This window comes from Trichosurus vulpecula, chromosome 8 (genome assembly GCF_011100635.1).
Source record: "Trichosurus vulpecula isolate mTriVul1 chromosome 8, mTriVul1.pri, whole genome shotgun sequence".
In the NCBI taxonomy this organism is placed as follows: Eukaryota; Metazoa; Chordata; class Mammalia; order Diprotodontia; family Phalangeridae; genus Trichosurus; species Trichosurus vulpecula.
Genome location: NC_050580.1, coordinates 78,903,354 through 78,930,205, shown reverse-complemented (window position 1 = coordinate 78,930,205; position 26,852 = coordinate 78,903,354). Strand labels below are relative to the sequence as shown.

Here is a 26,852-nt window from a genome sequence, read left to right as displayed (position 1 = left end):
GACTTCTAGGACAGGAAAGCCTATTATCTAAGCAGCTGACCCCACTTTTGGACTATTAGAAACATGAAGTCTAAATTTAGGTGGCCCATAAGTGGTTACAGCCTTTGATGGACTTAAAAATAAAAGGTCCTGAGTTTGAATTCTGCCTTGGGTTCTTAACGAGCTGTGTGACCTCAGAAAGGAAACTGAAAAGAATAACAGAGGCAGCTAAGGGGTACAGCGGATAAAGAACTAGACCTGGACGCAGGAAAACCTGAATACAAATCCTGCCTCAGACACTTACTAGTTGTTTGACCCTGGACAAGTTACTTAACCCCTGTTTGTCTCAATTGTAAAATGAGGATCAAAATAACACCTATGTCCCAGGGTAGTTGTAAGATCAAATGAGATTATATTTGTAAGGCCCTCAGCACAGTGCCTAGCACATAGTAGGTGCTTAATAAATGCTTATTCCCCTTCCTCACACATAAAGATATCCTGCAAGTCCAGTGTTAAACTCTCACTGCAACAAAATCCCTATGGCCCTTTCCAAAGGGACAGAGTGCCCCAAGAAGTGGTTGTCGTGAAATGGAATTGACTCTTGACATGGTTTCAGTCAAAAAAAATGCTGAATTTGGAGTTAGAGGACCCATGCGATCTCCAGGTCAATTAATCCACAGAGAGAACAGTGCAAGAGAAACCAAAGTTGAATTTGGAGACCCAAGAACTCAATCTGCCTGTCTTTGCCACTTAAGACCCGTGTGACCTTGAACAAGTCAGGGCAACTCTTTGACCAACTTTGGTACTGTTGTCGATAAAATGAGGGAAGGGAGTGGGCTAGATGATCTCTAAGGTCCCTGCTAGCTCCAACCTTGGTCCTTCTACAGACAGTCAATGTTCTACAGAAATGACTAAGGATCTGGTCGACCACCTCCTTAAAGACCTTCTCCAATAACGGATCATTGTGAAGATGACCCTGGATTCTCGAAGGCTCCAGAAGTGGAGTCAAAGCTCTGGCAGGTCCCCCTCAAGCACAAGCTTGGAGATGGACTCTGTCTGCTGTCCAAGGACTGACTATACTGAGTTTGAGGAGGCACATTAACAGGTCAGTCTCACGGTGATAGGATTTTTGGTCACAGCAACTCTACTAGCTTCCTGTGAAGCCATAATCTGTACCAGTAAATAACAGCCAAATCAAGGAACCTTGAAGTATTCTTATACCGGTTAGTCATAGCTTGTCTAGCTCCTGGGTTCTTGGTCGTTCTGCTTAAGGAACAAGAGAATTTTTAAACACATACAGCTCTTTCCAGGTGACTTGCCTGGCAATATGAGGAAGGATAGTCCCCCTAATATTATTATTTCATGAATGAGCAAACTGAGGTTCAAGGAGGCTAATTGGATTGTCCATGGTTACACAGCTAAGAATGGACAGGGATAGGATGCGTACCAGGTGAGCATTCCTTCTATTGAACCAGGGATTGATAGTCTTTTCTGGGTCATGGACTCCTCTGGCAGTCTGCTGAAGCCTATGGACCCCTTCTCAAAATATGTTTGTTTAAGTTACAATAATAATACCTAGCATGTAAAAACTGCTTTAAGGTTTGCAGAGAGCTGTGCATGCTGTCTTATTCACAACTATCCTGTGAGATGGAAGCTCTCACTATTCCTGTTTTTCAGATGTGGGAAATAAGACAGAGGACTGTTAAGGGACTTTGCTGGGGACATGCAGAGGCAGAATTCAAACTCAGGTCTTCTTAATACCGAGTCCAATATTCTGTCCAATGAGAAGGCTAAATATCAGTTAGAGGTGAGGGAAAATAAGGATGTAATTTTTTCTTCCCCATTCAAGTTCACAGATTCCCCGACGACGTCTGTCCACAGATCCCTTGGAAGTTATGTTACCCTGTTCTACACCACGGATGTCAGAAGACCCTTCAGCCTACTAAGAGTAAGTTTAGCTTCTATTATCTGAGTCAGTCTAAGCTACAACCCAGCATTGGTCCCGAGTTCACATTTCTTCCAACAACAACTGACCTGTGAAATTTCCTCCAATGACATAGGGGATCACACCTCCAGGCCAGATCCTCTCAGCCCTTGATGTTGTGGCCCTTCGGACTCGAGTTGAAGACTCCACAGGTCCACTGGGAGAAGCCTTTGGGCCCTTTTTCTTCAGTCTCCCTGGAAGCATGGAGTTCTGCCTGCCACCTACAAGACAGTCTCATTATTTCAGTTGTAGGCATTTAAAGACAGCCGCAATGTTACCTCTGCCCTCATGAAGATGCTTAGAATGACTAAGTATCCCTAGGAGAAACCAGCAATCACCTTCGTGACTCACCTCATGAATGTTCATTTTAGATAGTCACCTCAACCCTTGAGCATTCTCATTAACAAGCTAAAATCAAAACTTCTAAGAAAATAATGTGAGTACCCCCCATGGCTGATCCCCTATCCCCCCCAAAAAACACCAAAAGTGGTTCCACTTTCTGAAATTCTTAGCCTATGACAAAAAAGGAAGTGTCTTCTAACTCTCATCTAAATTTGAACATTAAAATAGTTCTAATCAGTTCTAAGATGAAGACTTTTTGATGGCATTAGAAAAAATGAAGTCTTTTATGTTTAGAACTGGGTTATTCAATACTGGTTTAATAAATTTAGACCGTGATACTGGGGTTGGTGGCAGGCCTGGGGTTGAAGTGAGGAGAACCTGAGTGTTGGTTAAATTCTCATATTCCATGCAACAGTTTCCCATCTACTTCTGCATCCCTTTCTTTAGCAGAAAATCAGGGGTGGAAAAATCCCTCTACATGCCAAATAATACCTACAACGCTTCCTCTGTTTCCCAGATGATAGTACTAAACAGAAATGTAACAGCGAGTCACAGGGGCAATGTTTATACCATGTAGCCAGCATGGGAAAATCTAAAGTCTAACTGGGGAAAGACAAGGGGTATAATTTGCAGTGATCGGTTAGTGAATGACAGCTTACTACTCGACCCAGTGAGAAATTTCATTTCCTGAGGACTTAGCACAGGAAGCATTTGCAGATTAAAAATATGTCTAAACAGATGTTCTGCTTAAGCTGGGAAAAGATCCTAAAGCAAATGCCATTATTGGGTTTTCCTGGATTATTGTTATCTCAAAAATCAGAATCCAGTGTAATTTTATTTATTATCTCAGAATGCTCTGCATTTAGATTGTCACTAAAGGTACTCGTGCCAAAAAGAAACCAATCCAGGCTACCAGCTATACCCCAAGCCCAAACATATCCAAACGGATATGCCTCCTGAGCTGGACCCCCATAAACTCTGCCACACGACAGCTGCCATCACAAGTCAACATTTCATCCCCAGTCTTAGTCCCAGCAGGGCCCTAAACGGTACTGTGGCCTGGGCTCAGCTTTTCTCAGGTGAGGTCCCAAGTCTTGTATCTAGGGAAAGTCTTTTCCTCACTGGCTGGAAATAAATACACCAGCAATCCAGCCATCTGGATAAACCATTACAAACTCAGGAGGGGAAATCTCACAAATGCTTTGGCCAAATTCCCATCTCCACAGTATGTGCAGAATAATAGGTCTGCTATGAAAGGTGGGCTTCAGGGGAATGGGATAGGGAAGACTCTTTTTCAAAGGTGTGAGCAGCCAAAAGTTAGTCAAAGGCTCAAATGGTAGAACCCCAGTGGCCCCCAAATGTCAGTTTTTCCAGTGGGGTTGAGAGGCTACTGGGGCTTTACCCCCTTTCTACAAGGATCTATCTCTTCAACATGGGCTCAGTTCTGTTATGTGGCTAAGCACTGGGAGTTCTTGGGGGACAATGTCCTTTAAAACTGCAGAATGCATTCTTCTCATTAATATGGTTATGGAAATCAGATGCTATCAAAATAGTCACAGCTTCATTTGGGAGGTTGTTTACACACTCCATTTCGTTAATCCAATTATAAACTCAAAAATACATGCTGAGCCCTGAATTCCACACACAAGAGGGATCCCTCGAACTGCCAGGTGTCTCTGAGAGGACGACGATGCTTCTTATGGCTCCCACAGAAAGCCGGGACCAGCAAAGCGCCACGGTCAGGGCTGACAGGCGCGGAATAATAGAAGGAAATAAACCCACAGCTGAGCAGGGGCAAGATGAATCTGGGAGGCTCAGATCCTTTCTCCTACTTGTGAGGTCTCTTCTTATGGGGGTGATAGAAGGGGGTCCCTGTTGGGGGGGTTGTGATTAAAGGGGAATGTCTGAGGAACACACAACTGGTCTTCCCCTTAGTTCAAATGAAACAAACTCACCCCGGCCCACTGGCCCAGAGAGCGGAGGGATGGAGATGCCTCCCTAGCCCATCCCACTTTCTCTTTCACCTCTGGGTCCTCTCTCTTAACTTGCAGCGAGTACATTGGACACCTGAGAACTCTGAATGTCCAGGGTGGATAAAACTGTCTCTGTGTTTGTTGTTTTCCCCCATTAGAATGTGAGTTCCTAGAGAGTAGAGACTTACTTTTCTGTTTATATCTTCAGTACTTTGCACACAGAAAGCACTTAATAACTGCTCATTCCTTCCTTCCTATATCACAGATGGGGACATATTTCTCTGGCTTTTTTACCTATCCTTTTCAACCAAACCAATGTCCCTTGGTGTATGCTAGTATACAGAAAAATCTTCAAGCGGGAGGGCTCTCTTCTCTCACTCTCAAGGGTTCAAATCCTGTTGTTCTGAGCTAATCTTGATTTGGGTAATTAGTTATAAGTAGGCTACTTCCAGGGGTTTTAAGGGCTGCGGTAGCCTTAGGCTCTTCTGGAAGTCATTAGCGGTTTGGCTTTGCAGCTGTCTGAACAGCTGTTGTCTCTCTGGGAAGAGGTGGGCACCTTGCTTTCAGCACCAGGTAACACAATTCCTTAATATACCAGTATCGTATACACATGGATTCGATCATAAGAGATTGGATGATATGTGAACGTGGAACAGGAAAGAAAAGTCATTTATAGATAATCGTGCTTTTCTTGCATTTCAGGAAATGGCGTAAGAAAACTGAAGTGTTAATAATAAAAACAATAATGATCTTTTTGCCCCCATGCTTACAAATACCTACTATCGTCATGAGCTGGATGGTGGTCACCAGGTGAGAAGGCAAAATGTTGAATACATTTACATAAAACTGACTAATTATTTTGATGAAGGTGGTAAAAACTGAAAAAGGTAATTTGGGGAAAATATATATATATATGTGTCTAAGAAAAGTGAAGGTGCCTCCACTATTAAAAATTGGTTATGTTGCTGAGACATTAACTTGGAAAGTTTCTATAAGGAGCTGGGAGGGAGAGCTGCTAATTCTTTAAAGGGAATGAAGAATCGACTCCTATTCCTTCTTCTAAGGAGAACAGAAGTGCCTCAAGGGGAGGGGCTATCTGTTGTTATGGCGGTAGTGGTTGTTCTTGTATCCCCAGCTCCTAGCAAAGTGACACGAACGACACAAAGTAGTCGTTTAATAATAAATGTTGTTGAATTGAAGCAGATGTCTCTCAGGTTTGGGGAACTAGTATTTCTTTTTCATTTTTATTCTTTTTGGATAGAAAGAATTTCATGTGAGAATTACATGACTCGCCACTTGAGGCTGACTTTGTCCTCCCAGGAGCGAAGTCAAGCAGGCTGCATCATGTTATTCAGGAGAGACATAGATGGGGAAGAGAAGCGAAATAGCTTCTGAAAAGAGAAAGCCTTCTCTAAAAGCCATTTATTTTAGTGAGATGCTAGTGGCAATTGATATCCTTTTTACCACCAAATGCTAGGGATGGTGAAAGGGCTCACATCATTTTATATAAGGCTTTAGGCACTGACAAATAGAACATGGATTTCTTTTCATATTGAGAAAGCCTATCCCCATAGATGAGAGGGTATTAACTTGGGGTCCATGGACCATGGTGTGATTTTAGAAGGTAGCCTCTGAGCTGTGCTTTGAAGGAAACTTGGGATTCTTTCAGGCAGAGGTGAGAAGGGAAGGCATCCCAGACAGGCACTTGTAACAAAGACGGAGAGGTAAAAAAGGAAGCTTTATCCTGCTTTTTTGAGCATCCTCTTAAACAAAAACCCAGCAATTCCCATGTGTGGTCACTATCCACAGCCTTCAGTACCACCTTTCTAGACCAGGTACTATATGGTTCAACATGAAGCTGAGAATGTCCATTTCTTTGAGTGGCCCAGATTAACAGCCAACTCATCCTTAAATCCACCAAATAACAGATTTTTTTGTACCTGTGCCTGGCTTAGCCACATTCCAACCAACAGAATTCTGTATTTCTAGGATTCTGCAGTTCTAAAACAGAATAGGATTTTCAGTTGATAAGATATTAAATAAAAGATACCCAAATGTCTGGGTGGGGTACCACATTACCCTTTTTAACTTTCTTGGTATTATGACTGGAGGCTGTGGCATTTGGCCCAATCTCATGAAACTGTTCTCCAAGGCCACCTGAAAAGGAAGCAGAAAAAAAAAAAAAGAATAAATAGCCACCCAACATCTTTACGCTGACATAAAACTTATGAAACAAAGATTGCTAATTGGGAATGATAGGAAATGTCACTAAACCTATAAAACTCTATCTACAATCTCTGGAATTTAGTTACCAGGAGCTATGACTAGTCTTGCCATTCAACCCTATTTTTTCAGGTATGAGTTGGCCTAGGTACCTATTTTTTCACTGATGTTCCTTCTGAGATTCCCTGACTTTGTCCAAGGGAATTGAATATTTGAAGGATTGAAGGAGAGAAATTCATCAATAACTCTAAGTGACAGAAGTGAAGTATGATTATTACTCGGAGCTGATAAGGAAGGATCCACACTGAGAGGGAAGAAAGCATTAATCAGAGGCCCTACACCAGCTGGCTCTTGGATGTCTTTGTAGTGCAGAGATAAGTAAGAAAGTCTGATGCTGGAAATAAGGATTCGGGTTCTAAATCAGGAAGCCAAGAGATATGAAGTATTAATGAATGGATAGTTTGACTGATTCGGATTGATTTCTCTAAAGATTCTTACTTTTTATTGCAGCTGCCTGTATAGTCCCTACCTGTTACACTCCATCATGGTCACTGGCATGACCCACCAAGTCTCCTCCTGATATGCCTGCCTTTGGGGAGCCTTGGGTTCACTTAATTATATACATTTAAAAGGGAGAAAATGGAAACTCAGACAAGGTAAGAGATTTATCCAGTGACTTAGATGAGTGCATAGATTACTTGCCCCTGGTAAATTCACAGATAAACCAAAACTGGAATGTATAGCTAACATAGTGAATGATAGTATCTGAATCCAAAAAGATCTTGAGGGGCTAAAGCATTGGGCAAACTGGAATAAGATGAAAACTTTTAGTAATAAATGTAAAGTCTTCAACCTGGGTACAGAAAATAAATGTTGAAAGTACGATATTGGGGAAGTATGGCTATGTAGCTATTTTCTGAAAAAGATCTGGGGATTTTAGTGGTCAGAAAGTTCGATATAAGTCAACAGTCTGAGGCCAAAAAAGCAAAGCAATCTTAAGTTTCATTAAGGGTAGTATAGTATCTAAGACTAAGTATTGATCCTAGGACTACATTCAGTTCTGGGTTCCACACTTTAGCAAAACCTGTAGGTTAGACCTAAACCTTTGAGTTTACATGGACCAGGCTAAGTCTTGAAGACATATCACAAATAACTCTCTTTTTGACTTGTGCCCCTATAAGAGATTTTTCCTAGGATATCAGACTCTAGCTTATGCCAAGATCTCTATAGAAAAAACTAAAAAGGGTCTTTGGCTCTCGAGCAAGCTCTTAAACTAACAACACATCAAACATGGGACAAATTTGTTTAACATGCCCCCCCAAAAAAACCAAAGCTATAAAAACTCACACCTGAGCCCATGAATTATCACAGCTCTCTTTCCCTCCCTGGTAGACCCCCCACCTTCCCCTGGAACCCATCCTGTCCTTTAAATTTATACCCCAACTCTCAAAATACGCCTAGGAAAAATACTGAAGGTTGCTAGAGATTCAAACAACTCATCCTTCCAGTAAGCCCAAGAACCTATGCAGTCCTCTGGAATTATGGTAGCATCCTGTTTGGGGCCTGTGTATTCTACAGAGCTCACCATACCAGTGAAAGACAAGGTATGGGTTTGATCCTCCATTTGATGACCTTGGTCCTTGAAGTTCCTTGTCTCTCTATCTGGTTTGGTTCAGAAAGAGCTATAACTAGCAGTTTGTGCACTCAGGGTACAAACATGCCCTCAAATCCACTTTTTAAAAGAACAATTCAGTTCAGCAGCAGGAGAGAAATAATTACAGGGAAAGAAAAGATTACCTGGGGTACTGATGTGTGCTATCAGATGTATGCTAACTTCAATTATTCTTGCCATCTAGGTGGAGCTCAATTGTTTCTAGGTGCTGAAGTGCTGTAAGTATTGTCAGCAAACTCTAAATGTCAGCACTCTGGGACAAAGCTCCATTCACCCTACCCTAGGAATCGTCCTTGAGAGGACTTGGTCCAGAAACTCAGCATTGTCCAGGAATTATTCTTCCGGTCCACGAATTCCTGTGTTCATAAAAGAATCCATCCTTCCCTCCATCCAACATCGTCATTCCACTGCTTCTTACACTCTTGCGAGGTAGTCCAGACACTCCTAGCTACTTTGCTGTTGTAACCTCAGGGGTCATATGGTTCCCCAATGGGTTCTTAAATGTGGGAAGGCTTCCAGTTCAAGGACCTTACTTTGGGTCACTATGTATAAATTTTCTGCTCTCTGTCTTTCTGATCTGTTCTCAATCTGCTTTTTAGAGGTCTAGTCCAAGAGTACAGCCTAAATGTCCTCAAACTAGGGACAAAGCAATTCCTCAAAATGGTGCCAGTGGTCCAGTGAATACCCAGGGCAAGAATTCAAACCCCTCAAGGAAACATCGCCCATATCAGAAGCTCTCAAATGAGAGTGTTTTATAATGTCAATGAACAGAGACTTCTTCCTAAAGTCTTGTTAACCTGCTTATCACTGAGTTAACCTTAACCAGGATCCCCTCAGGTATATCCTCAACATTAGGGAGGGCACAGATAAGTTGGAAAGCACCTTAAGAAAGGTGACCAGTAAAGCATGATGCGATATGACGATCACTCAAAGGAACTGGAGATGTTTAGCCTGGAAGAGCACCATAACTGTCTTCAAGTACATGATGGGCTGTTATAGGGAAAAGGGTGAGGCTGACTCTACTTGGCCCCAAGGGTCAGACCAAGGAGCAGACAGGACTTACAGAGAGGCAAATTTAGGCATGAGCTAAGAACAAACACTCCAATGATCAGAGCCTTCCATAAGGGAGGTAGAGGGTTCTCCCTCAATGAGGACTCTGAGCCAAGGTGATGATGTTGTCAAGGAGTCTTTTTCAGATATGGGCTGATCTAGGTGGACTCTGAAATCCCTTCCAATTTGGACTAAAATCAAATATAGTAAAGTGTAACAACAGACACAAAGTAAAACCAAAACAGCGGGAAGCAAACTTTAGATCTAAATAAAGACTGGGTTCTGACAGAGCCAAACAGATTCCAGGGTAGGTTTTAGACTTTTTTTTTTTAATGAAGACAATCTGCTGATCTGCTGAGTTAACAGATTTTCACTGGCTTATCCACAGTCCCTCAAAAAGTCATGGCAGAGATAGGAACTAACTCCAAGTCTAGGATTCTTTCTGCCATATTATGTATCATTATTTACTCTTAACCTGCTGTTCAATCTCTCCATCGATCCTGTCACTTGTTCCCACCCACTAAGTCCCACACTTTCCAATCTTTCTTTGTTACTACAAATCCCCATGTCTCTTTCTGGGATTTTCTTCAATTCAAGAGTGTTTTGTTGTGGGAGATATGTGTGATCTTTGGTCTAAGGTCTGAAAGGAGCCTTGGAGATGACGTAGTCCAAGAGTTCTTAACCTGGGCTCCATGAACTTATTTTTGTTTTTAAATATTTTGATAATTATTTCAACATGATGAATTTCCTTTGTAGTCTTGTGCATTTTCCTTTATGAATTTAAAAACATTATTCTGAGAAGGGAGTCCATAGGCATTAGCAGACTGCCAGAGGGGCTATGACATGAAAAATGGATAAAGCCATTGATTCTAGTCAGATGAGGCACAGAGAGGTTCAGTGACTTGCCCAAGGTAATACAAGTAATAAAGGGCAGCCCCTGGATCTGAACCCAGGTCTTCTGACTCCAAAGCCAGTGAGTGCTCTTTCCTCTAACCTAGACCTCCTCCCTGGTCCCAAAGTCTATCAGCCATGCTAGATTACAGGAATTGTGCTCGAAAATGATGAAATGTTTTGCCTCCTTTCTCAGAGAAGTTGCTACTTCTATGGGGAACCCGATCCTGCTTACTTGTCAGCAAAAGAAACCTGAGAGTTATCACTGAGCACAGGTCATAGTGATTGCTTAAATCCTTTCCCAGACTTTAGAGAAAGAAAGATCAAGTTCTCTAAAAGCTCTGGGAATTTACAACTAAAAGGCTATCCATGTTTATTGAGGATCTATTATGTATGCGGTACTGAACTAGGCCCTTGGGAAACAAAAGAAACAACAGGCACCATTTCTATCCTCCAGAACAGATGACAATGTTTAAACATACAAAAACTTTATTCAGATAACCAACAAGTGAAAAGTGATCGACATTCTGCACCCTCCTCGCCAGAGATGCTTAATATATGTTAACAAACGAATATCCTCCAAAACATTGACCCAAATACCGTGGATGTAAAAAGCAAATTGATACAAAAAATAAAATAAAATATGTTATTTCAAACCTCCCTTCTGAATAAGCCCAGAGTCTCTTTCTCCACAATGACAAATATGGCAGGGATTCTATGAAAGCTAGGAGAATGAAAACATTTCATTAGGAACAGGTGAGTTGGGCAGCATCAAATCCCGAGGGAAGTGAATTGTTGTGTTTGCTTCTACTTCACCCGATGCCAACGCCACTCATGTCCTTCTTGCAGCTGCTGTGGTCCTCTCTGCCAGATTTCCGCACTCCAGCCAGAGACCCTCTGCCAGATGTCCATGCTCCATGGATGTGCTCCCTGCCCATTTTCCCAATCCATTGTAATCTTAGAGCTGCATTCTTGTTTTCTTTCAGCCCAGGTTAAGTAGTACAAAGGAGGGGTCAGGGGCTCTCTCTATATTTAGTTGAGGTATTTAAGCCAGTTTTGCACTGACTTCAGTGCTGGTCAGACCAGCCCATCCTTTGGGAATGCCACAGGACAGTGTGGGGGAGTAAGGAGGGAGGTAGACCAGGTTAGCCTTATGGTACAAGGGGAAAAGCACTGGCTCTGGAGTCAAAAGATGGATGTTCAAATTCTGCTTCTGACTAGTGGGACTTCCCTGGGCCTCAGTTTTCTCATTTGTAAAATGGGTTGGTCTAGATGGCCTCTGAGGTCCTTTCCTTTAGATTTGTGATCTTATGACTGTATGGCCTGGCCAAGGTATGAAGGCTCCAAGAAATGTCCAGTGGCTTGGCTGTGGATGTGACCTTGCTGCTAAACCCGGCTGAAGGGGGTCACAAGCTCCTGTGGAATGCCCATGGAGTTCTAGAGCCAGGATACCAATCCAAGGGTGAGTCAGAGCAGTGCTTGATGTTTCTTGCGGATTTGGCCCCCTCCTTTCAGACTTGAGCTTGATCTATTAACTGAGAATAATCTCTCAGAGCGGGGCATCTGTGTGACAGGCTAAAGGAATGTCACAGAAAATCATGACGGTAGGAAATCTGTTAGGCAGTAGCAGAAGTTCTCTAGGGGAAATGATAACAGCACCGAAGCTAGCCACTGAATATGAGATTAGACCTTGAATGGGGGGCTCAGCACAGAGCCAGGACAAGTTTGGATCTGGTCACAGGCTAGACCCCCATGTACCCCCTGGGAGAGGGGAGTTGGTACAGGTCTGATGAATAGCGGCTCCTTCTAGAGTGGGGAAGTGAATGCTCCAGTGAATACAGTCATGCTGCCAGTGTAAGAAGGGGCCACAAAGGTGAGAGTGATGGGGAAAGGTGAGTCAAGTTCAAAGTTGATCAATTCAATTCAATCAATATTTTTTTTAAAGTTCCACTATTTGTATGTCTAAGGCCCCTGGGATAAAATGATAAAAAACAACATACATTAAAGATTTTACAATCTGGTAAGGGGAGAGAGATCAACAAACACACACACACACACACACACACACACATACACACACACGCACATGCGCACGCACGCACACACACACACGCCCCACTCCATGGTGCAAAGCAGAATGTGGTATGGGCCAAGGAAATATCTAAGAGAATCCTGGGAGAGATCTGAGGGGGAAGGGATCTCTCCCAGTTGGGAGAGTGAAGGAAGACTTGCTGGAGGATTTAGATGAAGCTTGTAACCAGAAGAAAAGAGGTACTCCAACTGGTGACACAGAAATTAATATCTGAAAATGGAAAAGTGAATAGAACTTGATGGTTGAGTGAAAGAATTATATTGTATATACTTTGTATATTTGTTGCTGTTTTTCGGTTATTTTCAGTTGTGTCTGAGTTTTCATGACCCCATCTGGAGTTTTCTTGGCAAAGATACTGGAGTGGTTTGCCATTTCCTTCTCCATTTCAGTTTTTACAGATGAGGAAACTGAGGCAACCAGGATTAAGGGACTTGTCCAGGGTGATGCATCTAGTAAATGTCTGAAGCTAGATTTGAACTCACAAAGATAAGTCTTCCTGACTCCAGGTCTGGCACTCTATCCACTGTGCCATCTAGCTGCCCCCATTTTGTATATACTTAAGTTCAAAAGCAATATCGTATATACATGTTGTCTTCCCTGGCTGGACTGTAAACTCCTTGATGGCAAGGACTATTTAATTTTTGTTTTTGATTATCCAGCACCTAGCTCAGTGCCTGGCACATAATAAGTGTTTAATAATTATTGGTTGATTAATCTGGTAGTGCAAAGATCACCGGAAACATCTGCATTTTCTGTAACAATCTGACTCCTCCCAAAGTCACTAAGAATCAATTGTGGTGAAAGACCATAAGCAAGCAAGCATTAATCAAGCATTTATTTATTTATTAGTGTGTGCCAGGTACTGCCCTGAATGTTGAAGAATAAAATAATCTCTCCTCTCAATGAACTTCCAATCTAGAATCATAGAAATTAAGCTGAAATACATGTCAAATGTTCAGAAAAGATGATTCACAAATCATAGTCAATGGAAAGTATTCTTCTATGCCAGGTAAAAGAAAATGAATATGACTTTCACTGATTTCACTGACATAATAATCCCCTAAGAATTGTTGTGGTCAAAAATTCCTTAACTAGTAGGCATCTTTTTGAGTCTGATTCTTTCCACAAATCATCATCACCATCATCATCACCATAATCATCATCACCACCACCATCACCACTATCATCGCCATCACCATCACCACCACCCCCCACCACCATCATCATCATCACCACTACCACCACCATCACCACTATCATTGCCATCACCACCACCATCACCATCACCACTATCATTGCCATCACCATCACCACCCCCACCACCACCATCATCATCATCATCACCACTACCACCACCATCACCACTATCATTGCCATCACCACCACCACCATCACCACCACCATCACCACTATCATTGCCATCACCACCACCATCACCATCACCACTATCATTGCCATCACCATCACCCCCCCACCACCATCATCATCATCATCACCACTAACACCACCATCACCACTATCATTGCCATCACCACCATCATCATCATCATCACCACCATCATCATCACCATCATCACCATAATCATCACCATCATCATCATGATCACCACCATCATGATCACCATCATCATCATCACCATCATCATCATCATTATCACCATCACCATCACCACCACTATCATTGCCATCACCACCACCACCATCATCATCATCATCACCACTAACACCACCATCACCACTATCATTGCCATCACCACCACCACCATCATCATCACCACCACCACCATCATCACCACCATCATCATCATCACCACCATCATCATCACCATCATCATCATCATTACCATAATCACCACCACCACCATCATCATCACCACCACCACCATCATCATCACCACCATCATCATCATCACCACCATCATCATCACCATCATCATCATCATTACCATAATCATCACCATCATCATCATCATCATCACCATCATCATCATCATTATCACCATCATCATCATCACCACTATCATTGCCATCACCACCACCACCACCATCATCACCATAATCATCATCACCACCATCATCATCATCATCACCATAATCATCACCATCATCATCATGATCACCACCATCATCATCATCACCATCACCATTATCATCACCATTATCACCATCATCATCATCATCATCACCAGCATCATCACCACCATAATCATCATCATCACCATCATCACCATCACCATCATCATCATCACCACCACCACCATCATCGCCATCACTGTCATCGTTGTCATCATCATGCAAAGAAGCAATGCAGATGGTGCAACACATCACTGAAGATTATAGATATTTGGCACCTATTGAATATCTATCAAGATATGACCTGGTGGCTAAGACTTTGTATCAGAAGCTTATTAACTTTCATGGATAGATCGGTGTCAAATCCTTATATCACAAATACAGACCTCAAAATATTCTGGAGAAATCAACCAATAAATTAATTGTATTGGGACCAAATCACTTTCACAGATGAAACTTGGGATGGTAGTTCTAGAATTGAAGAGACTTCAGCAATGACTAAATCCAACCTCTTCATTTTATAGATGAGGGAGCTACAGGTCCAAGAAAGTTACGTCATTTGAATAGGATCACACAGCTAGTACGTGTCCAAGAGGGGACTGTTGCCCATTATTGCCTAGATGTGACATTGATCCATAAAAAACTTTTTTTAAATATATGTCACCATACTAAATACTCTTAATCTCCAAGGCATATGGACCAAGCGTCTTTCAGAATATATAGACCTGGCAGACGAGATAAAAATCCTGTGGAAGAAGAGGAGACACATATCATAGCCCTTGTCTCATCTGCTACTGGAGCTGTATGTTTTCAATAAGCCTAGAGAGAATGAGCTTACATCTAATACGTTTATTCAACCACCAAAAGCAGTTATTTCTCCACCTACGTAATGGTCTATAAAATATTAAAAAAGAAAAGCAGGAAAAAAAATAAAAAACAAAAAAACAAAAAATAAATTTAAAAAAAAGAAAAGCAGGATAGTGAATTGTCTCCATCTGAATTCCATAAAAAAGATAATAATAATAACACATTTATACAGCATTTTAAAGCTTACCAAGTGCTTTATATGTATTATCTCCTTTGACCCTCACAATAACCCTATGAGCTGAGTCATTTTCAGTAGTGTCTGACTCTTCGTGACCCCATTTGGGGTTTTCTTGGCAAAGATACTGTAGTGGTTTGCCATTTCCTTCTCCAGCTCATTTTACAGATGAGGAAACTGAGGCAAACAGGGTCACACAGCTAGTAAGTGTCTGAGGCTGGATTTGAACTCATGAAGAGGAGTCTTGCTGACTATAGGCCTGGCACTCTATCCACTGGGTCACCCAATAACCCTATGAGATAGTTGCTATTATTATCCTCCATTTAAAAGATGAGGAAACCGAGGCCCATAGAGGTTGTGACTTGCTCAGTCACACAAATGATACATGTCTGAGCTTGGATTTGAACACAGGTTTCCTTGCCTCCCGGTCCAGTGCTTTGTCCACCATACTGCGCTACCAGTCACATAACGAAGCTGGTCCTCAGATGGGGTCCACACAGCATGTTGCTAACTATCAGAACTTTGGTTCCATTGGCATTGCCTTTATAACCAAGCATTACCTTATTGCCTGAATGAGATATTTTCAGAGTGGGAATTTAGTAGAGGAGTAATAATAAAGGCCCAGATATACATATATAAATATATATATATATGTGTGTGTGTGTGTGTGTGTGTATATATATATATATATATATATATATATATATAAAATGTTTTATGCTTTATGACACACTTTCTCAACATCACCATGTGAATTAGGTAGTACAACTATTTTATTCCCACTTTACGGATGAGAAAACTGAGGCACAGAGAAGTTAAGTGATTTGCTCATAGTCACATGTTAGGACTAGACCACACTTCATTTCACCATAATACACCTTAGTACGGAGAGGCAGTAGTGTCAAACTCAAATAGAAACAGGTCCTTGCCCACTGCATATTGACTTAGAAAACCACACATTAACATTATTTATGTTGGATTGCATTTTTATTTATTTTGTTAAACACTTCCCAATCACATTTTAATCTGTTTCAGAATACACTTTGTGTTCCTCTGGCCTCGAGTTTGACATCTCTGGTGGAGTGGATAGAGCCTAGACCTGGCGTCAGAACAATGTGGGTTTGAATCCTGCTTTATATATTTATTATCTGTGTGACCCTGGGCAAGTTACTTAACCTCTCTGATGCTCAGTTGCCTCGTCTACAAAGAGGCGATAACAACAGTACCTACTTCACGCAGTTGTTATAAGGATCAGTCAAGATCACAGACATAAAGCTCTCTGCAAACCTTAAAAAGCCCCATATAAATGTCAGCCGTTATTGGCATTATTTGGTCTATGTAACCTTAGCTCTGGCCTTCCTGTGAGATGCAGATACAGATATGAATGTATACAGAGCCAGGGAAAGGATACATTCAAGTTTTCCCCTGGGTGTATTTACAAGATTTAAAATGTTTGAAAAGATCTCATTATGTCCATTCTTATTTCTATATGATCGATAGTTAATTATCTCTCCAGTAAGAAAGACCATGCAAAGATCCTGTATATTTCATTAGTCACAGGGGTTTATTCAAACATCTCTTTTGCATAAGAAACCAAGGCTTACAGCTGGTCTCTGGGAAAGAATGCACTTTAAGCCCTGAGAAGAATGCTCTCCTGGCCGCTGAGGCTCTCACTGAAACACAGCAGAGGTCACCAGCCTGTGATGCACGGGGGCCCGGCTGCAAGGTTTCCATCCAGCATTTGCAATTCAATCCCACAGTTTCCTTTATGGAACAATTCACTAAATTCTGAGTTGTTCTTTTTTCTAATTCACCATATAATTCACCTCCCAAGTTCAATTAAGAAGCAATCTGTTAGCAACTTTGGGAGCAAGCAGCCTTTCTTTGGGAAAATCCAATTTTGCTCCACTCACAACGAAAAGTAGATTCCACCTATGTATTATAGAATGCACAGATATATATACACACAGCCCTCCAAAACTTAGATATTAAGGTTACAAAAATTGAAAGCACCCAGACCAGAACATATAGCTTTATGCAAAGTTCAGGAAAACATTGGCCATCTCTATCATTTTTCTATAAGGGAATAAGCAAAGTAGGGTTGTTTGGGGAATGTGTATCACAATAATAGTAATCAATAAATAAAAGCTATTTATTTCAATTATTTCTATGGCTTCTAATAATTACTGCTTAGCATTACTGAGTCCTTGGTATTTATAACCATAAGTTATTACTAGATTGTACAGTACAATTCTTTAACATACTGCATATGTTCCATCAGCACCACTACCAAAATCTTCACTATGGAATCTTCTAGCATTTCAGAATTTACTGGGACACTTGATCTTACATAGAGTTACATCTGGCCTAATAACTGTTTTATTGGAATGCCTTATTTGGCTTAAAAACTGCCTTATAAGGAAGACACATCCTTCCTACATTTGCTTTGGTAACTACATTTCCCAGAAGCCTGGGCAGAGCTCAGCAACCTCCCCATGCCCCCAGCTCAAAAAAAAACACAGGAATACTTCAGTGGGACAAGACATGTGATGGAAGTTGAGAGGAGGAAAAATGGCAGGTGGTAATAGCCATGACACTCTATTTATTCAGTAGCTGTGCCAGGAAATGACACTCTCTATAATGCTATCTGGTTCCTGCAGCTGAGAGTAAACAATAACACCCTCTCTGTGATCTTTACTAAAGCTGTGATTATGCTCTGCTTGGAGTAGCATAGCCCACCATATTATGTTGAGAAGCCCACTACCACTACTGGTTAGCATCTGCTAACCTAATTGGTTAGTATCTGCTAACCTAACCTATAGACAACCAAATCAAGTTAAACAGGAGCTCAGGGCCACTACTCCTTGGGAAATGGGTGGGAAAGAAGGTTGGGGAAATGAGCATTATGAGTACTTGCTGCTTGATTTAAATCCCTCTTGTCTTCCTTGAATTCTCTTTGAAGCAAATGTCCCCTTTGCTTTACAATGATATCACATGATTTAGTCAGGCATGGTTGGGGAAATTCAATGGAAATGGGGGCTCATCAGCAATAATTTGAAACAGAGAATTACTCCTTAAGTATCATGGACCTGGGAATAGTAGCCGGCAGAAGGCTATGTTAGGGGGCCTAGCTGCTACTTTATTTTGAGCAAATGGAAAAAAAATCTCCTTCATGCAACATTACAAAACTATAAAATTATGATTTGTGCAGCAACACTGAGTTAAAGATGATTACAGAGTATAAGTATTTATGAGGAATCTTCTGTAAAACCTATTTTTAAAATGGTTCTATTTAAATTGACTCAAAAACATCAATTAGGAAAAAAGACAGAACTCCTTTAAGAAGTAAATTTGGGGATGATCTGGAAGCCACTAAAGTATCCAGTACGTAATCTTAAGCAATTCAATATAAAAAAACTTTTCTACCAACAAGCCTCGATGGCCATGAGGGAGAATTGAACAAAAAGATGGTTACCAAAGAAAGCTTTTTCCTAATTGGAAAGGGATCATTCTGGGGTTTTATAAAGACCCAGGGAAGTTACATAGTCTTATATTTCTTTTTGCTTTTATCTTTTGGCCATGGAAGAAAACTAAAGCAGAAGTCTACATGGAAGAGAGGGCTGGTATCACCTAAGGAGGAAACATATAACTAGAAAGAAATTCAGAGAGTTAAGAAGCTAACGAGCGAAGATGCTGCCTTAGGTCTGATATTGTCCAGGATTCTCCTTTACCTCCAACATTATACTTCCTGTTCTAGTCATGGTAACCTACACTATTGCCGTAAGGCACTTGCTCCATCTAGTCTACAGTCCTCATAGTGGTCACACCTTGGGTGTGGTCCCTATCTCAATGACGAATATAAAAAGAAGTTTATAAAAAAAAGCATAGCAAAAAGTTTTTGGTTCAACACAGAAGTTGCCTGTTTCAAGATTGTATTGATGGTACCTCTGCTTTCTTGTTTGTTTACCTGGTTTTGGCTCACTTTCCTTGCCTTGACATCTGGAACCTGAGTGCTCTTTCTACCCTTGACTTCAGATCTGTCTCCTGACTCTCATCTCCATCTTGACTACTGGTTTCCAGTCATTCCCTGAGTTCAGTTCACTCTGGTGTCTGACCCTCACTTTCCATTCCTAGCTATTTCTCGGCTCTGCCAACCCTGGATTCCTACCACATTTCCATCTTCTACCACCTCCCATGGTCTTGCCATGATAGATAAGCTACCAGGGGGTGAACAATGTTTGACATCAAAACTGTTCTGAAGATTAAATTTGTAGAAACACTCACATGAAACAAATAAATGGGAATCTATGAAAAGGTTTTTTTAATCACCTGAAATACTGTTAAAATGAAAGAAAGTTAAAGGTTGTACCTCAATTCAACAAACGTAGTAAACCCCTACTGTATGCAAGCACTGAGCCACAAACAGATGGAAACAAAGTAGTTCTCTGTCTTCAAGGAACTTCCGTTCCATGAGAGCAGCAGTTGATAAGCTTAGTGTAAGAAAGGCACCATGCTATACTTAGTCTTACTAAACTGTGAACTCCTATGTTCACTAAATAGTTTTGATAGTTAATGTCTGCTCATATTTTAATAGCTAATTTTAAATAAAAATACAAATGACTAAATGGCCTATACTATTCCTGTTCTCACTCAGTTATTCATGCATGGTAAAAACTAAGCCAGGTAGCCCACAAAACTACTGTGATGCCCAGGCACCATTATTTACATGGTGGCAGCTACCCAAATTACTTATCAAAGCATTTAGGAAGAAATTATCAGCTTCTGTAAGGCCTTCTCGTGAGCCAAAACCTATTAAGTGATGAAAAATGTCACAGTATGGTTGAAAAAAACAATTACCATTTCTAAATATCAGGGCAGTCCATCAAACAAAAGATCACATTTCTAAAGGGTGTCTAAGGTGGCCACTAGTCTGGTATTCATTCACAAGTCTCAGGGATCTAGGTTTCTGTCCAAATATCTCGCTTGATTGGGGCACAGCCCAGGAATGTGATGATGATGGCCACATCTACTACAACCACAGTATTTCTTGGCTTGATTTTTTGAAAGTTATCCTCAGCCACTCTAAATTTCTTATTCTACCAACAACTGAATTATCTGGGTAGAAGCAAGAGAGAATAGGTCATACGCCTCCCATGTCAAAGCCTGAGCTAAGTCTCTGCCAGAACTTTACTTCTAGTTTCAGAGAAGCACAGAGCTCAAAGAAGGAAGATGCAGAGAAAGGGGAAAGCCTCGAGGTATGTCATCTTCACTGAGCCAGAGACAAGTGTGAAGCGCCCATAGGAAAGAAAATCTTCCTAGAAGATGCTACATACCCATAGACATCAACAGCAAGGTACTACTGAGCCAAAGAGAACCCAGCTTTTGAATTAAAGAATGAGATATTAAAAGATGTTAACTCCTTTTAAAAGGAAGGGGGGGGTGCATAGTCAAGTAGATAATTCAACCCAATAAAGATTTCTTGAATGCCTCTTGTGTGCAAGGCAGTATTACTGGTGATACAAAAACAAAATGAAAAACAGTCCCTGACTTCACAGAGTTTATGTTCCACTGATGGGAGGGGATGCAGCAGATATACCAGGTAAAGAGATAGCTTAGACATGCTAATTTAAGGAAGAGGAAGAGGATAGTGACAGCTAAAAGGATCAGGAAAGTCTCTGTGTAGGATCAGATTGCTTCCAGATTTTGAAATGGCATTATTTGCTTCAGCTTTCTTTGGAGCCATCCATGGTGCTGACCTCTGACGGCTTTCAGCCTGATTCTTCTATCTCTACTTATGTCAAGCATGCCCACAGCCTGAACCCTGCCTGGGACCATCCCATGCTTATGGTTTTATGTAGAGGTAGTGACCAACAGCCTGCACTGTCACAGCCTGCAGGAAAATCCAGCGCCTAATAGGAACAGACGGCCCAGCATGATTATAAGAGTAAGAGGAATGGGGAAAGTTTAACAGTGTGATGCCAACATCAAGATATCATAATAATAATAATAACTCATAGTTAGCAGAGCATAGGAAGACACATATGAGTGAATGCAGAGTTAAGTAAGCAGCACTAGGTAAACATACACAATTAACAATGACAATGGAAAAGCAAAATTCTGAAATTGAAAGCTGTATAATTAATTATAATGACCAAGCTTGGCTCCAGAAAAGGGATGAGAAACTGCACCTTCCTCTGTTCTTTGCAGAAGTGGAGAACTATGGGTTTATAATATTAAATTTATGGTTGGACTTAGTTGATGAATTGATTTGTTTTGGCAAAAAAAAATTCTCTTATTTTTTATTCTTTATACACAGGGTGACTTGGTAGTTAGGTGAGGGAAAGAGATATAGTTGAAAATAAAGGTGAAAAAAGATAACAATGATTTTTAATTTTAAAAATTCAGATTTCTAGAGTATTTTAAGGTTTATAAGTTTTTTTCTCATGCCAACTCTGTGAAATAAGTTTCATAATGCCAGCCTCTGTCCACAGGGATTTTTTGGTTCTCCAAGTAATGTCTTTTGAGCAGGTTAAGGATGGATGGTGTTCACCCACAGTCTACATTCCTCAACCCCTACTTTTGAATTCCCTTGTGGGTGGCTTTAAAATTAAGGTCACTTCCAACTGGAAAAACCATTAATCTATGCAAATATGAGTAATTGAGGCAGGGTAGGGTAGGAGAAGCAATGCTAGATCTCTAAAGGAGAACTAGCTGCAAGTCCTTCCTCTAGCATTTTCTCTCCCTGTGACCACAGACAAATCACTTAACCTGTCTGGGCCTGGTTCCTCATCTGTAACATGAAGTTGACTAGTTAAGATCAAATGAGATAAGGCATGGAGCGCTTTGCAAACCTTAGGATGCTATGTAAATGGTAGCTATTATTATTGTTATTCACCTGGCTATGTCCCTGTGTGGACAAAGTTGGTGAAGTCATTCACTTCCCTATCCATCAAACTGCAATGAAACTTCCCCAATAATTCTTGACAAACAATAGAACTTCCCTTATCAACAGTCTAACTGAAAACAGTGGAAAAGGGCACTGAACCTACGGGAACTGTCTTATGGTCCCCCCCTGAACAGAGGGTGCTTTTGGTGGAGGGGGAAAGAATGGACAGGAGAGGCATGGTATATGTGTGTGCAGATGCATGCTGGTGATGAAGGGAGCCTTAGGTAGCCAAGCAAATAGGGAGCACCATAATCTTTCTTGGTTCAGGAAGTTGAGGTCAACACTGATTATTATCTGATTTTTAACTAGGTTGTGAATGCAGCTGAAAAGAGGGGTGGTGCCCAGGATATGGAAGAATTCTCAGACTTGAAACTCTTTACACTGAAAGCAAAAAGATGTGCTACAGACAGGTCTTCATCCTCCCCTCATTGCCCTCAGCCAGGCTGCCTAGGTGACCATCCTGCCTCAGGGGCTCCAGTTCCCTCATTAGGTACAATTAGCTCTAGGAGTTCCCATCTTCTTTCCCCTCATTCCCACTTAGCTCTACTGTACATCATGGGTCATTCTGGAGTTGTTGCTTTACCCATTTACATTTCAATGTCCCCTTCAGCTAAAAGTAGAGGATGATTCTGTCCAATCACCATGGCATCAAAATGTCATTTGTTAATCTGGACTTTCCTAAGATCACTCCTCTAATCTACTCTGTATTTATATTGCATGTACATCATTTATTTACATGTTGCCCCCACCCCAATTAAAACAAAACCTCCTTGAGAGCAGGGATTGTTTTTGGTTTTCTTTGTATACCTATCCTTTAGCACGATGCCTGCCATATGCTAAGGGCTTCATAAAATGCTTGTTAATTGAGTGTTTCAAACCTCCTTTTAGACAGTGCAGTGGAAAGAACATCAGTTTGGAAAGGATATAGAATCATAACCTTCCATCACTTGCTACCTGGGTAACCTTGGGGGTCCCTTTATTTCCTTTGGCCCCAGGTTCCTCATCTGTAAAATGAGGGGGTTGGACTAATGACTTCCAACGTCCTTCTAGCTCTCAGTCTACGGTGGCCCAATGAATAACAAAAACTTACTGTTCTTCATTTAGAAAGACAATGCTATAGGGTTCCTATCAGTAATTGAATATCAGCACCTTACATATATAAGAATATGGTTATGGATTTGGATAGAGATTCCAGTGTCTTCCCTCTGTTGATTATTTCCTATTTCTCTTATATATAGCTTGTTTTGCATATATTTGTTTGCATGTTATTGCCCCTCCCCCTTTAGATTGTAAGCTCCTTGATGTCAGGAACTGGCTTTTTCTTCTTTTTTATATTCCCAGCACTTAGCATAGTGGCTGGTACCACGTAGATGCTTAATAAATATTACTGAATTGAAATAAAGACAGACACATACATATATACGTATATATTGTACTTTACAGTTTTGGTTTTTTTTTTCTTAAAAAGCACTCACCCATATATTATCTCATTTGATGTTCATTAAAACTCTAAGGTAGGCAGTGGAAGATTATCCTTATTTTATAGAGGGGGAAACCCGACCCTCAGAGAGGTTAAGTGACTGACTTGGGGTGGGGAGGGGTTACATAACCGGGAAGTGATGAAGCCTGAATACAGGGCAGTGTTCTTTTTACTCTGCCTTGCCACCTCTGGGTTTGATGTCTTGAATTACGGTAATAAATTTACCCTGAACTTACTCTTAGCCAGCTCTCCTTGTGACCAGTTGCTTACATCTTTGCCAGATGTCTTAGCTGAGTCTTTGGCCATGGCTCAGAACAAAGCTAACTGGCCCACACAGGAATTGAACCTATAACCTTGGCCTCATTAGCACTGAGCTTCAACCAAGGGAGCTAAAAATGAAGGGTTGGGAAGCATTCAGCAAATATAAGGCTAAACATGACAGAAACAGCAGTGGCTCTCTCCCACTCCATGCTGGGCTCTGTGAAAGATAAATGAGGGAATTGAAGCAGGGACCAAGAAACCAGAACCAATCAGGAGATACAAAGAAAGAAAGAGAAAGAGGAAAAAAAAGCCTCCTCTGAGTAAATTGGAAGAGACCAAAGCAGTCTTCAGCAGGAACAGGGAGTTCATCTGAACAGAGAAGTTCTCTGTCTGAGCTATCAAAAGAGGGAGGTGCGAAAGGGACCCACCCAAGAGCTGGTTCCACTTCAGCACCTTACAAAAACACCTGGGCTTGCAGATTCCAAAGGAATTGGGAATCATTGGCAGGTCTTCCTTCCAACCTGAAAACTATATAAAAAGAAATCAAATGCCAAAAAGACTAAACTATAAATTCCCCAACTAGATTGTAAACTCCCTGGGGCCAAATTTATGACCATGGGGTCATAGCGGGTAGGCTTTGAACCCACCCTTTCTGTCCCCAAGGCTATTACTATATCTACTAAATAATGCTCTCTCTCATGTCTCACACTCTCATGTCTTACACCTAGTGGTTAGACAATCAACCAGCATTTTATTAAGCATCCACCATGGGCCAGGTACTGTACTAAGTGCTAAGGATACAAAAAAAAGTCCTTGCTCTCAAGGAACTTAGAGTGCAGCACAATGCATGGCACATAGTAAGTGCTTAATAAGTACTTCCTTCCTTCCTTTCTCCCTTCCTTCTCTCCTACCTTCCTTCCTACTTTTCTTTCTTCCTTCCTCCCTTTCTTCCTACCTTCCTACTTTCCTTCCTTTTTCTCTCTCTCTCTTCCCACACCCCCTAACCCCAATGCCTAGTGGAAAGAGCACTGGATTTGGAATCAGAAGACCTGGATTTGAATTTGACTCCACCACTTATCTCCTGTATCTTTAAGTAAATCCCTTAACCTATCGGGGTCTCAGTTTCTTCATCAATAAAACAAGGTAGTTACAAAAGTTCTATAATATCCTTTGCCCAGATTTCGACATGCATTTAGATTTGACTTCCCATGTAGCTTTCCCAACAGTTTTCTATAACTGGGATAGATAGTACAGTTGGACAATGAGGTGGGCCCAAAGTTGAAAAGGAGGAGGAAATGTGAAAGAATGCTCCAAAGCACTAATAATGAGAGAAACGCACTTTGAAATGACACTGAGGTTTAACCCTACACTCTGTATATTGGCAAAGATGACAAAAAACGAGAATAGTCAATGTTGGAGGGGGTGCGGTAAGATAGGAACTAGTATATTATTATTGGCAGAGCTATGCATCACTGTGACCATATTGGAAAGCGATTCAGAATTACGCAAATAATTGACTAAAATGTCAAATAAGTGTAAAAAGTAAAATCTAAGTGACTAAAATTTCTATACCCCAATTTCTGAGGCAACTGTCAATAAACATTTAAGTGCCTACTTTGTGGCAGGCACAGCACTGAGTGTTAGGGATACAAAGAAAGACAAAAGAAAGTCCCAGCCTTCAAGGAACTTACATTCTAAAGGGAGAAGGCAACACACAAAGAGTAAAAAGGGGGAAGGAGGGAAAATGAGCAAAGTTCAGAGGAATACAGGGAGGGGGAAATGAAGCGTCCAAGTTTAAGCAATTGTTCTAATTTCTTAAAATGCTTTTGTCAAAGGTGCTTCAAAGACTACCCAGTCACTATGTAATCAATCCTCCCATTCAAACAGGCAATAACAGATATGATGCCTTTACCACTGTGAATGAATAAAATGGATGAGCCATCAATCCCTGCCCATATCTGAATTTCTCTAGAATGAAACTCAGTGGAGAAGTGTCAAGAGCACTGCACCTAGGTTCTGGTTCTAACTATGGTGTTAAATAGCTGTGTGTACTTAGGCAAGTCAAATAGCTTCTCTGGGCCCCAGTTTCTTCACTTGTAAAATAAAAAGGTTGACCTAGATGCAGGAAGCAGCATGGTACAGCAGAAAAAGAACTGGATCCAAAGTCAGAGGACCTGGGTTCAAATCCTTCTTTGGATGTTTATGACTTATTTGACTTAATCTCCCTGGTTCTCATTTTTCTCATCTATAAAATGAAGGGTTGGGTCTATGAGGGTTCTGTCTATAATCCTGCAGTGTCTAATATTCTGTGCTTCCATCTTTGGCATTCTATCATCTATGAACTCCATAAACAATACACAAAAGTTAAGAGCCAGCAAGGACACAGAGAGTTATATAAATTTCTAAAAACAGTTAACAGATATGGAAACTAAAAGTGTTGCTGTTCAGTCTTTTCAGTTGTATCCAATTCTCTGTGACTCCATTTGGAGGTTTTCTTGGCAAAGATATTGGAGTGGTTTGCCATTTACTTCTCTAGCTCATTTTACAGATGAGAAAACTGAAGCAAACAAGGTTAAGTGACTTGCCCAGGATCACACAGCTATATTGAGATCCGGACTTCGAAGAGCCTTCTGGTCAAAGTGTAGCCTTTATTATTATCCTTAACATTCAGCATTATGCTCAAATGGATCTGTGGTTAAAGCAATGCAAGTATTCTCTCCCAATACAGATTGCATTGCTCATAGGCTTTCCACTTAGAGATGAATTCTCTGGCCATGGCAACCCAGGATACAAAGAAAATACAAAATGGTCCTATCCTCTGCAGTCCCTTTCCGCTTCTGCAAT

The 26,852-nt window shown here is 41.1% G+C and overlaps 1 protein-coding gene across 1 annotated transcript in view; it reads right to left on the bottom strand.

Moving 5' to 3' along the window:
- Positions 1-26,852, bottom strand: part of TLL2 (tolloid like 2) — a 162,433-nt gene that overhangs the window by 85,427 nt on the left and 50,154 nt on the right. Inside the window, exons 3-4 of the mRNA XM_036735783.1 lie at positions 6,358-6,435; positions 2,014-2,184 (exon numbers count right to left, since the gene is read on the bottom strand). Of these exons, the coding sequence (XP_036591678.1) occupies positions 2,014-2,184; positions 6,358-6,435 (249 nt within the window). The remainder of the gene's footprint in view (positions 1-2,013; positions 2,185-6,357; positions 6,436-26,852) is intronic.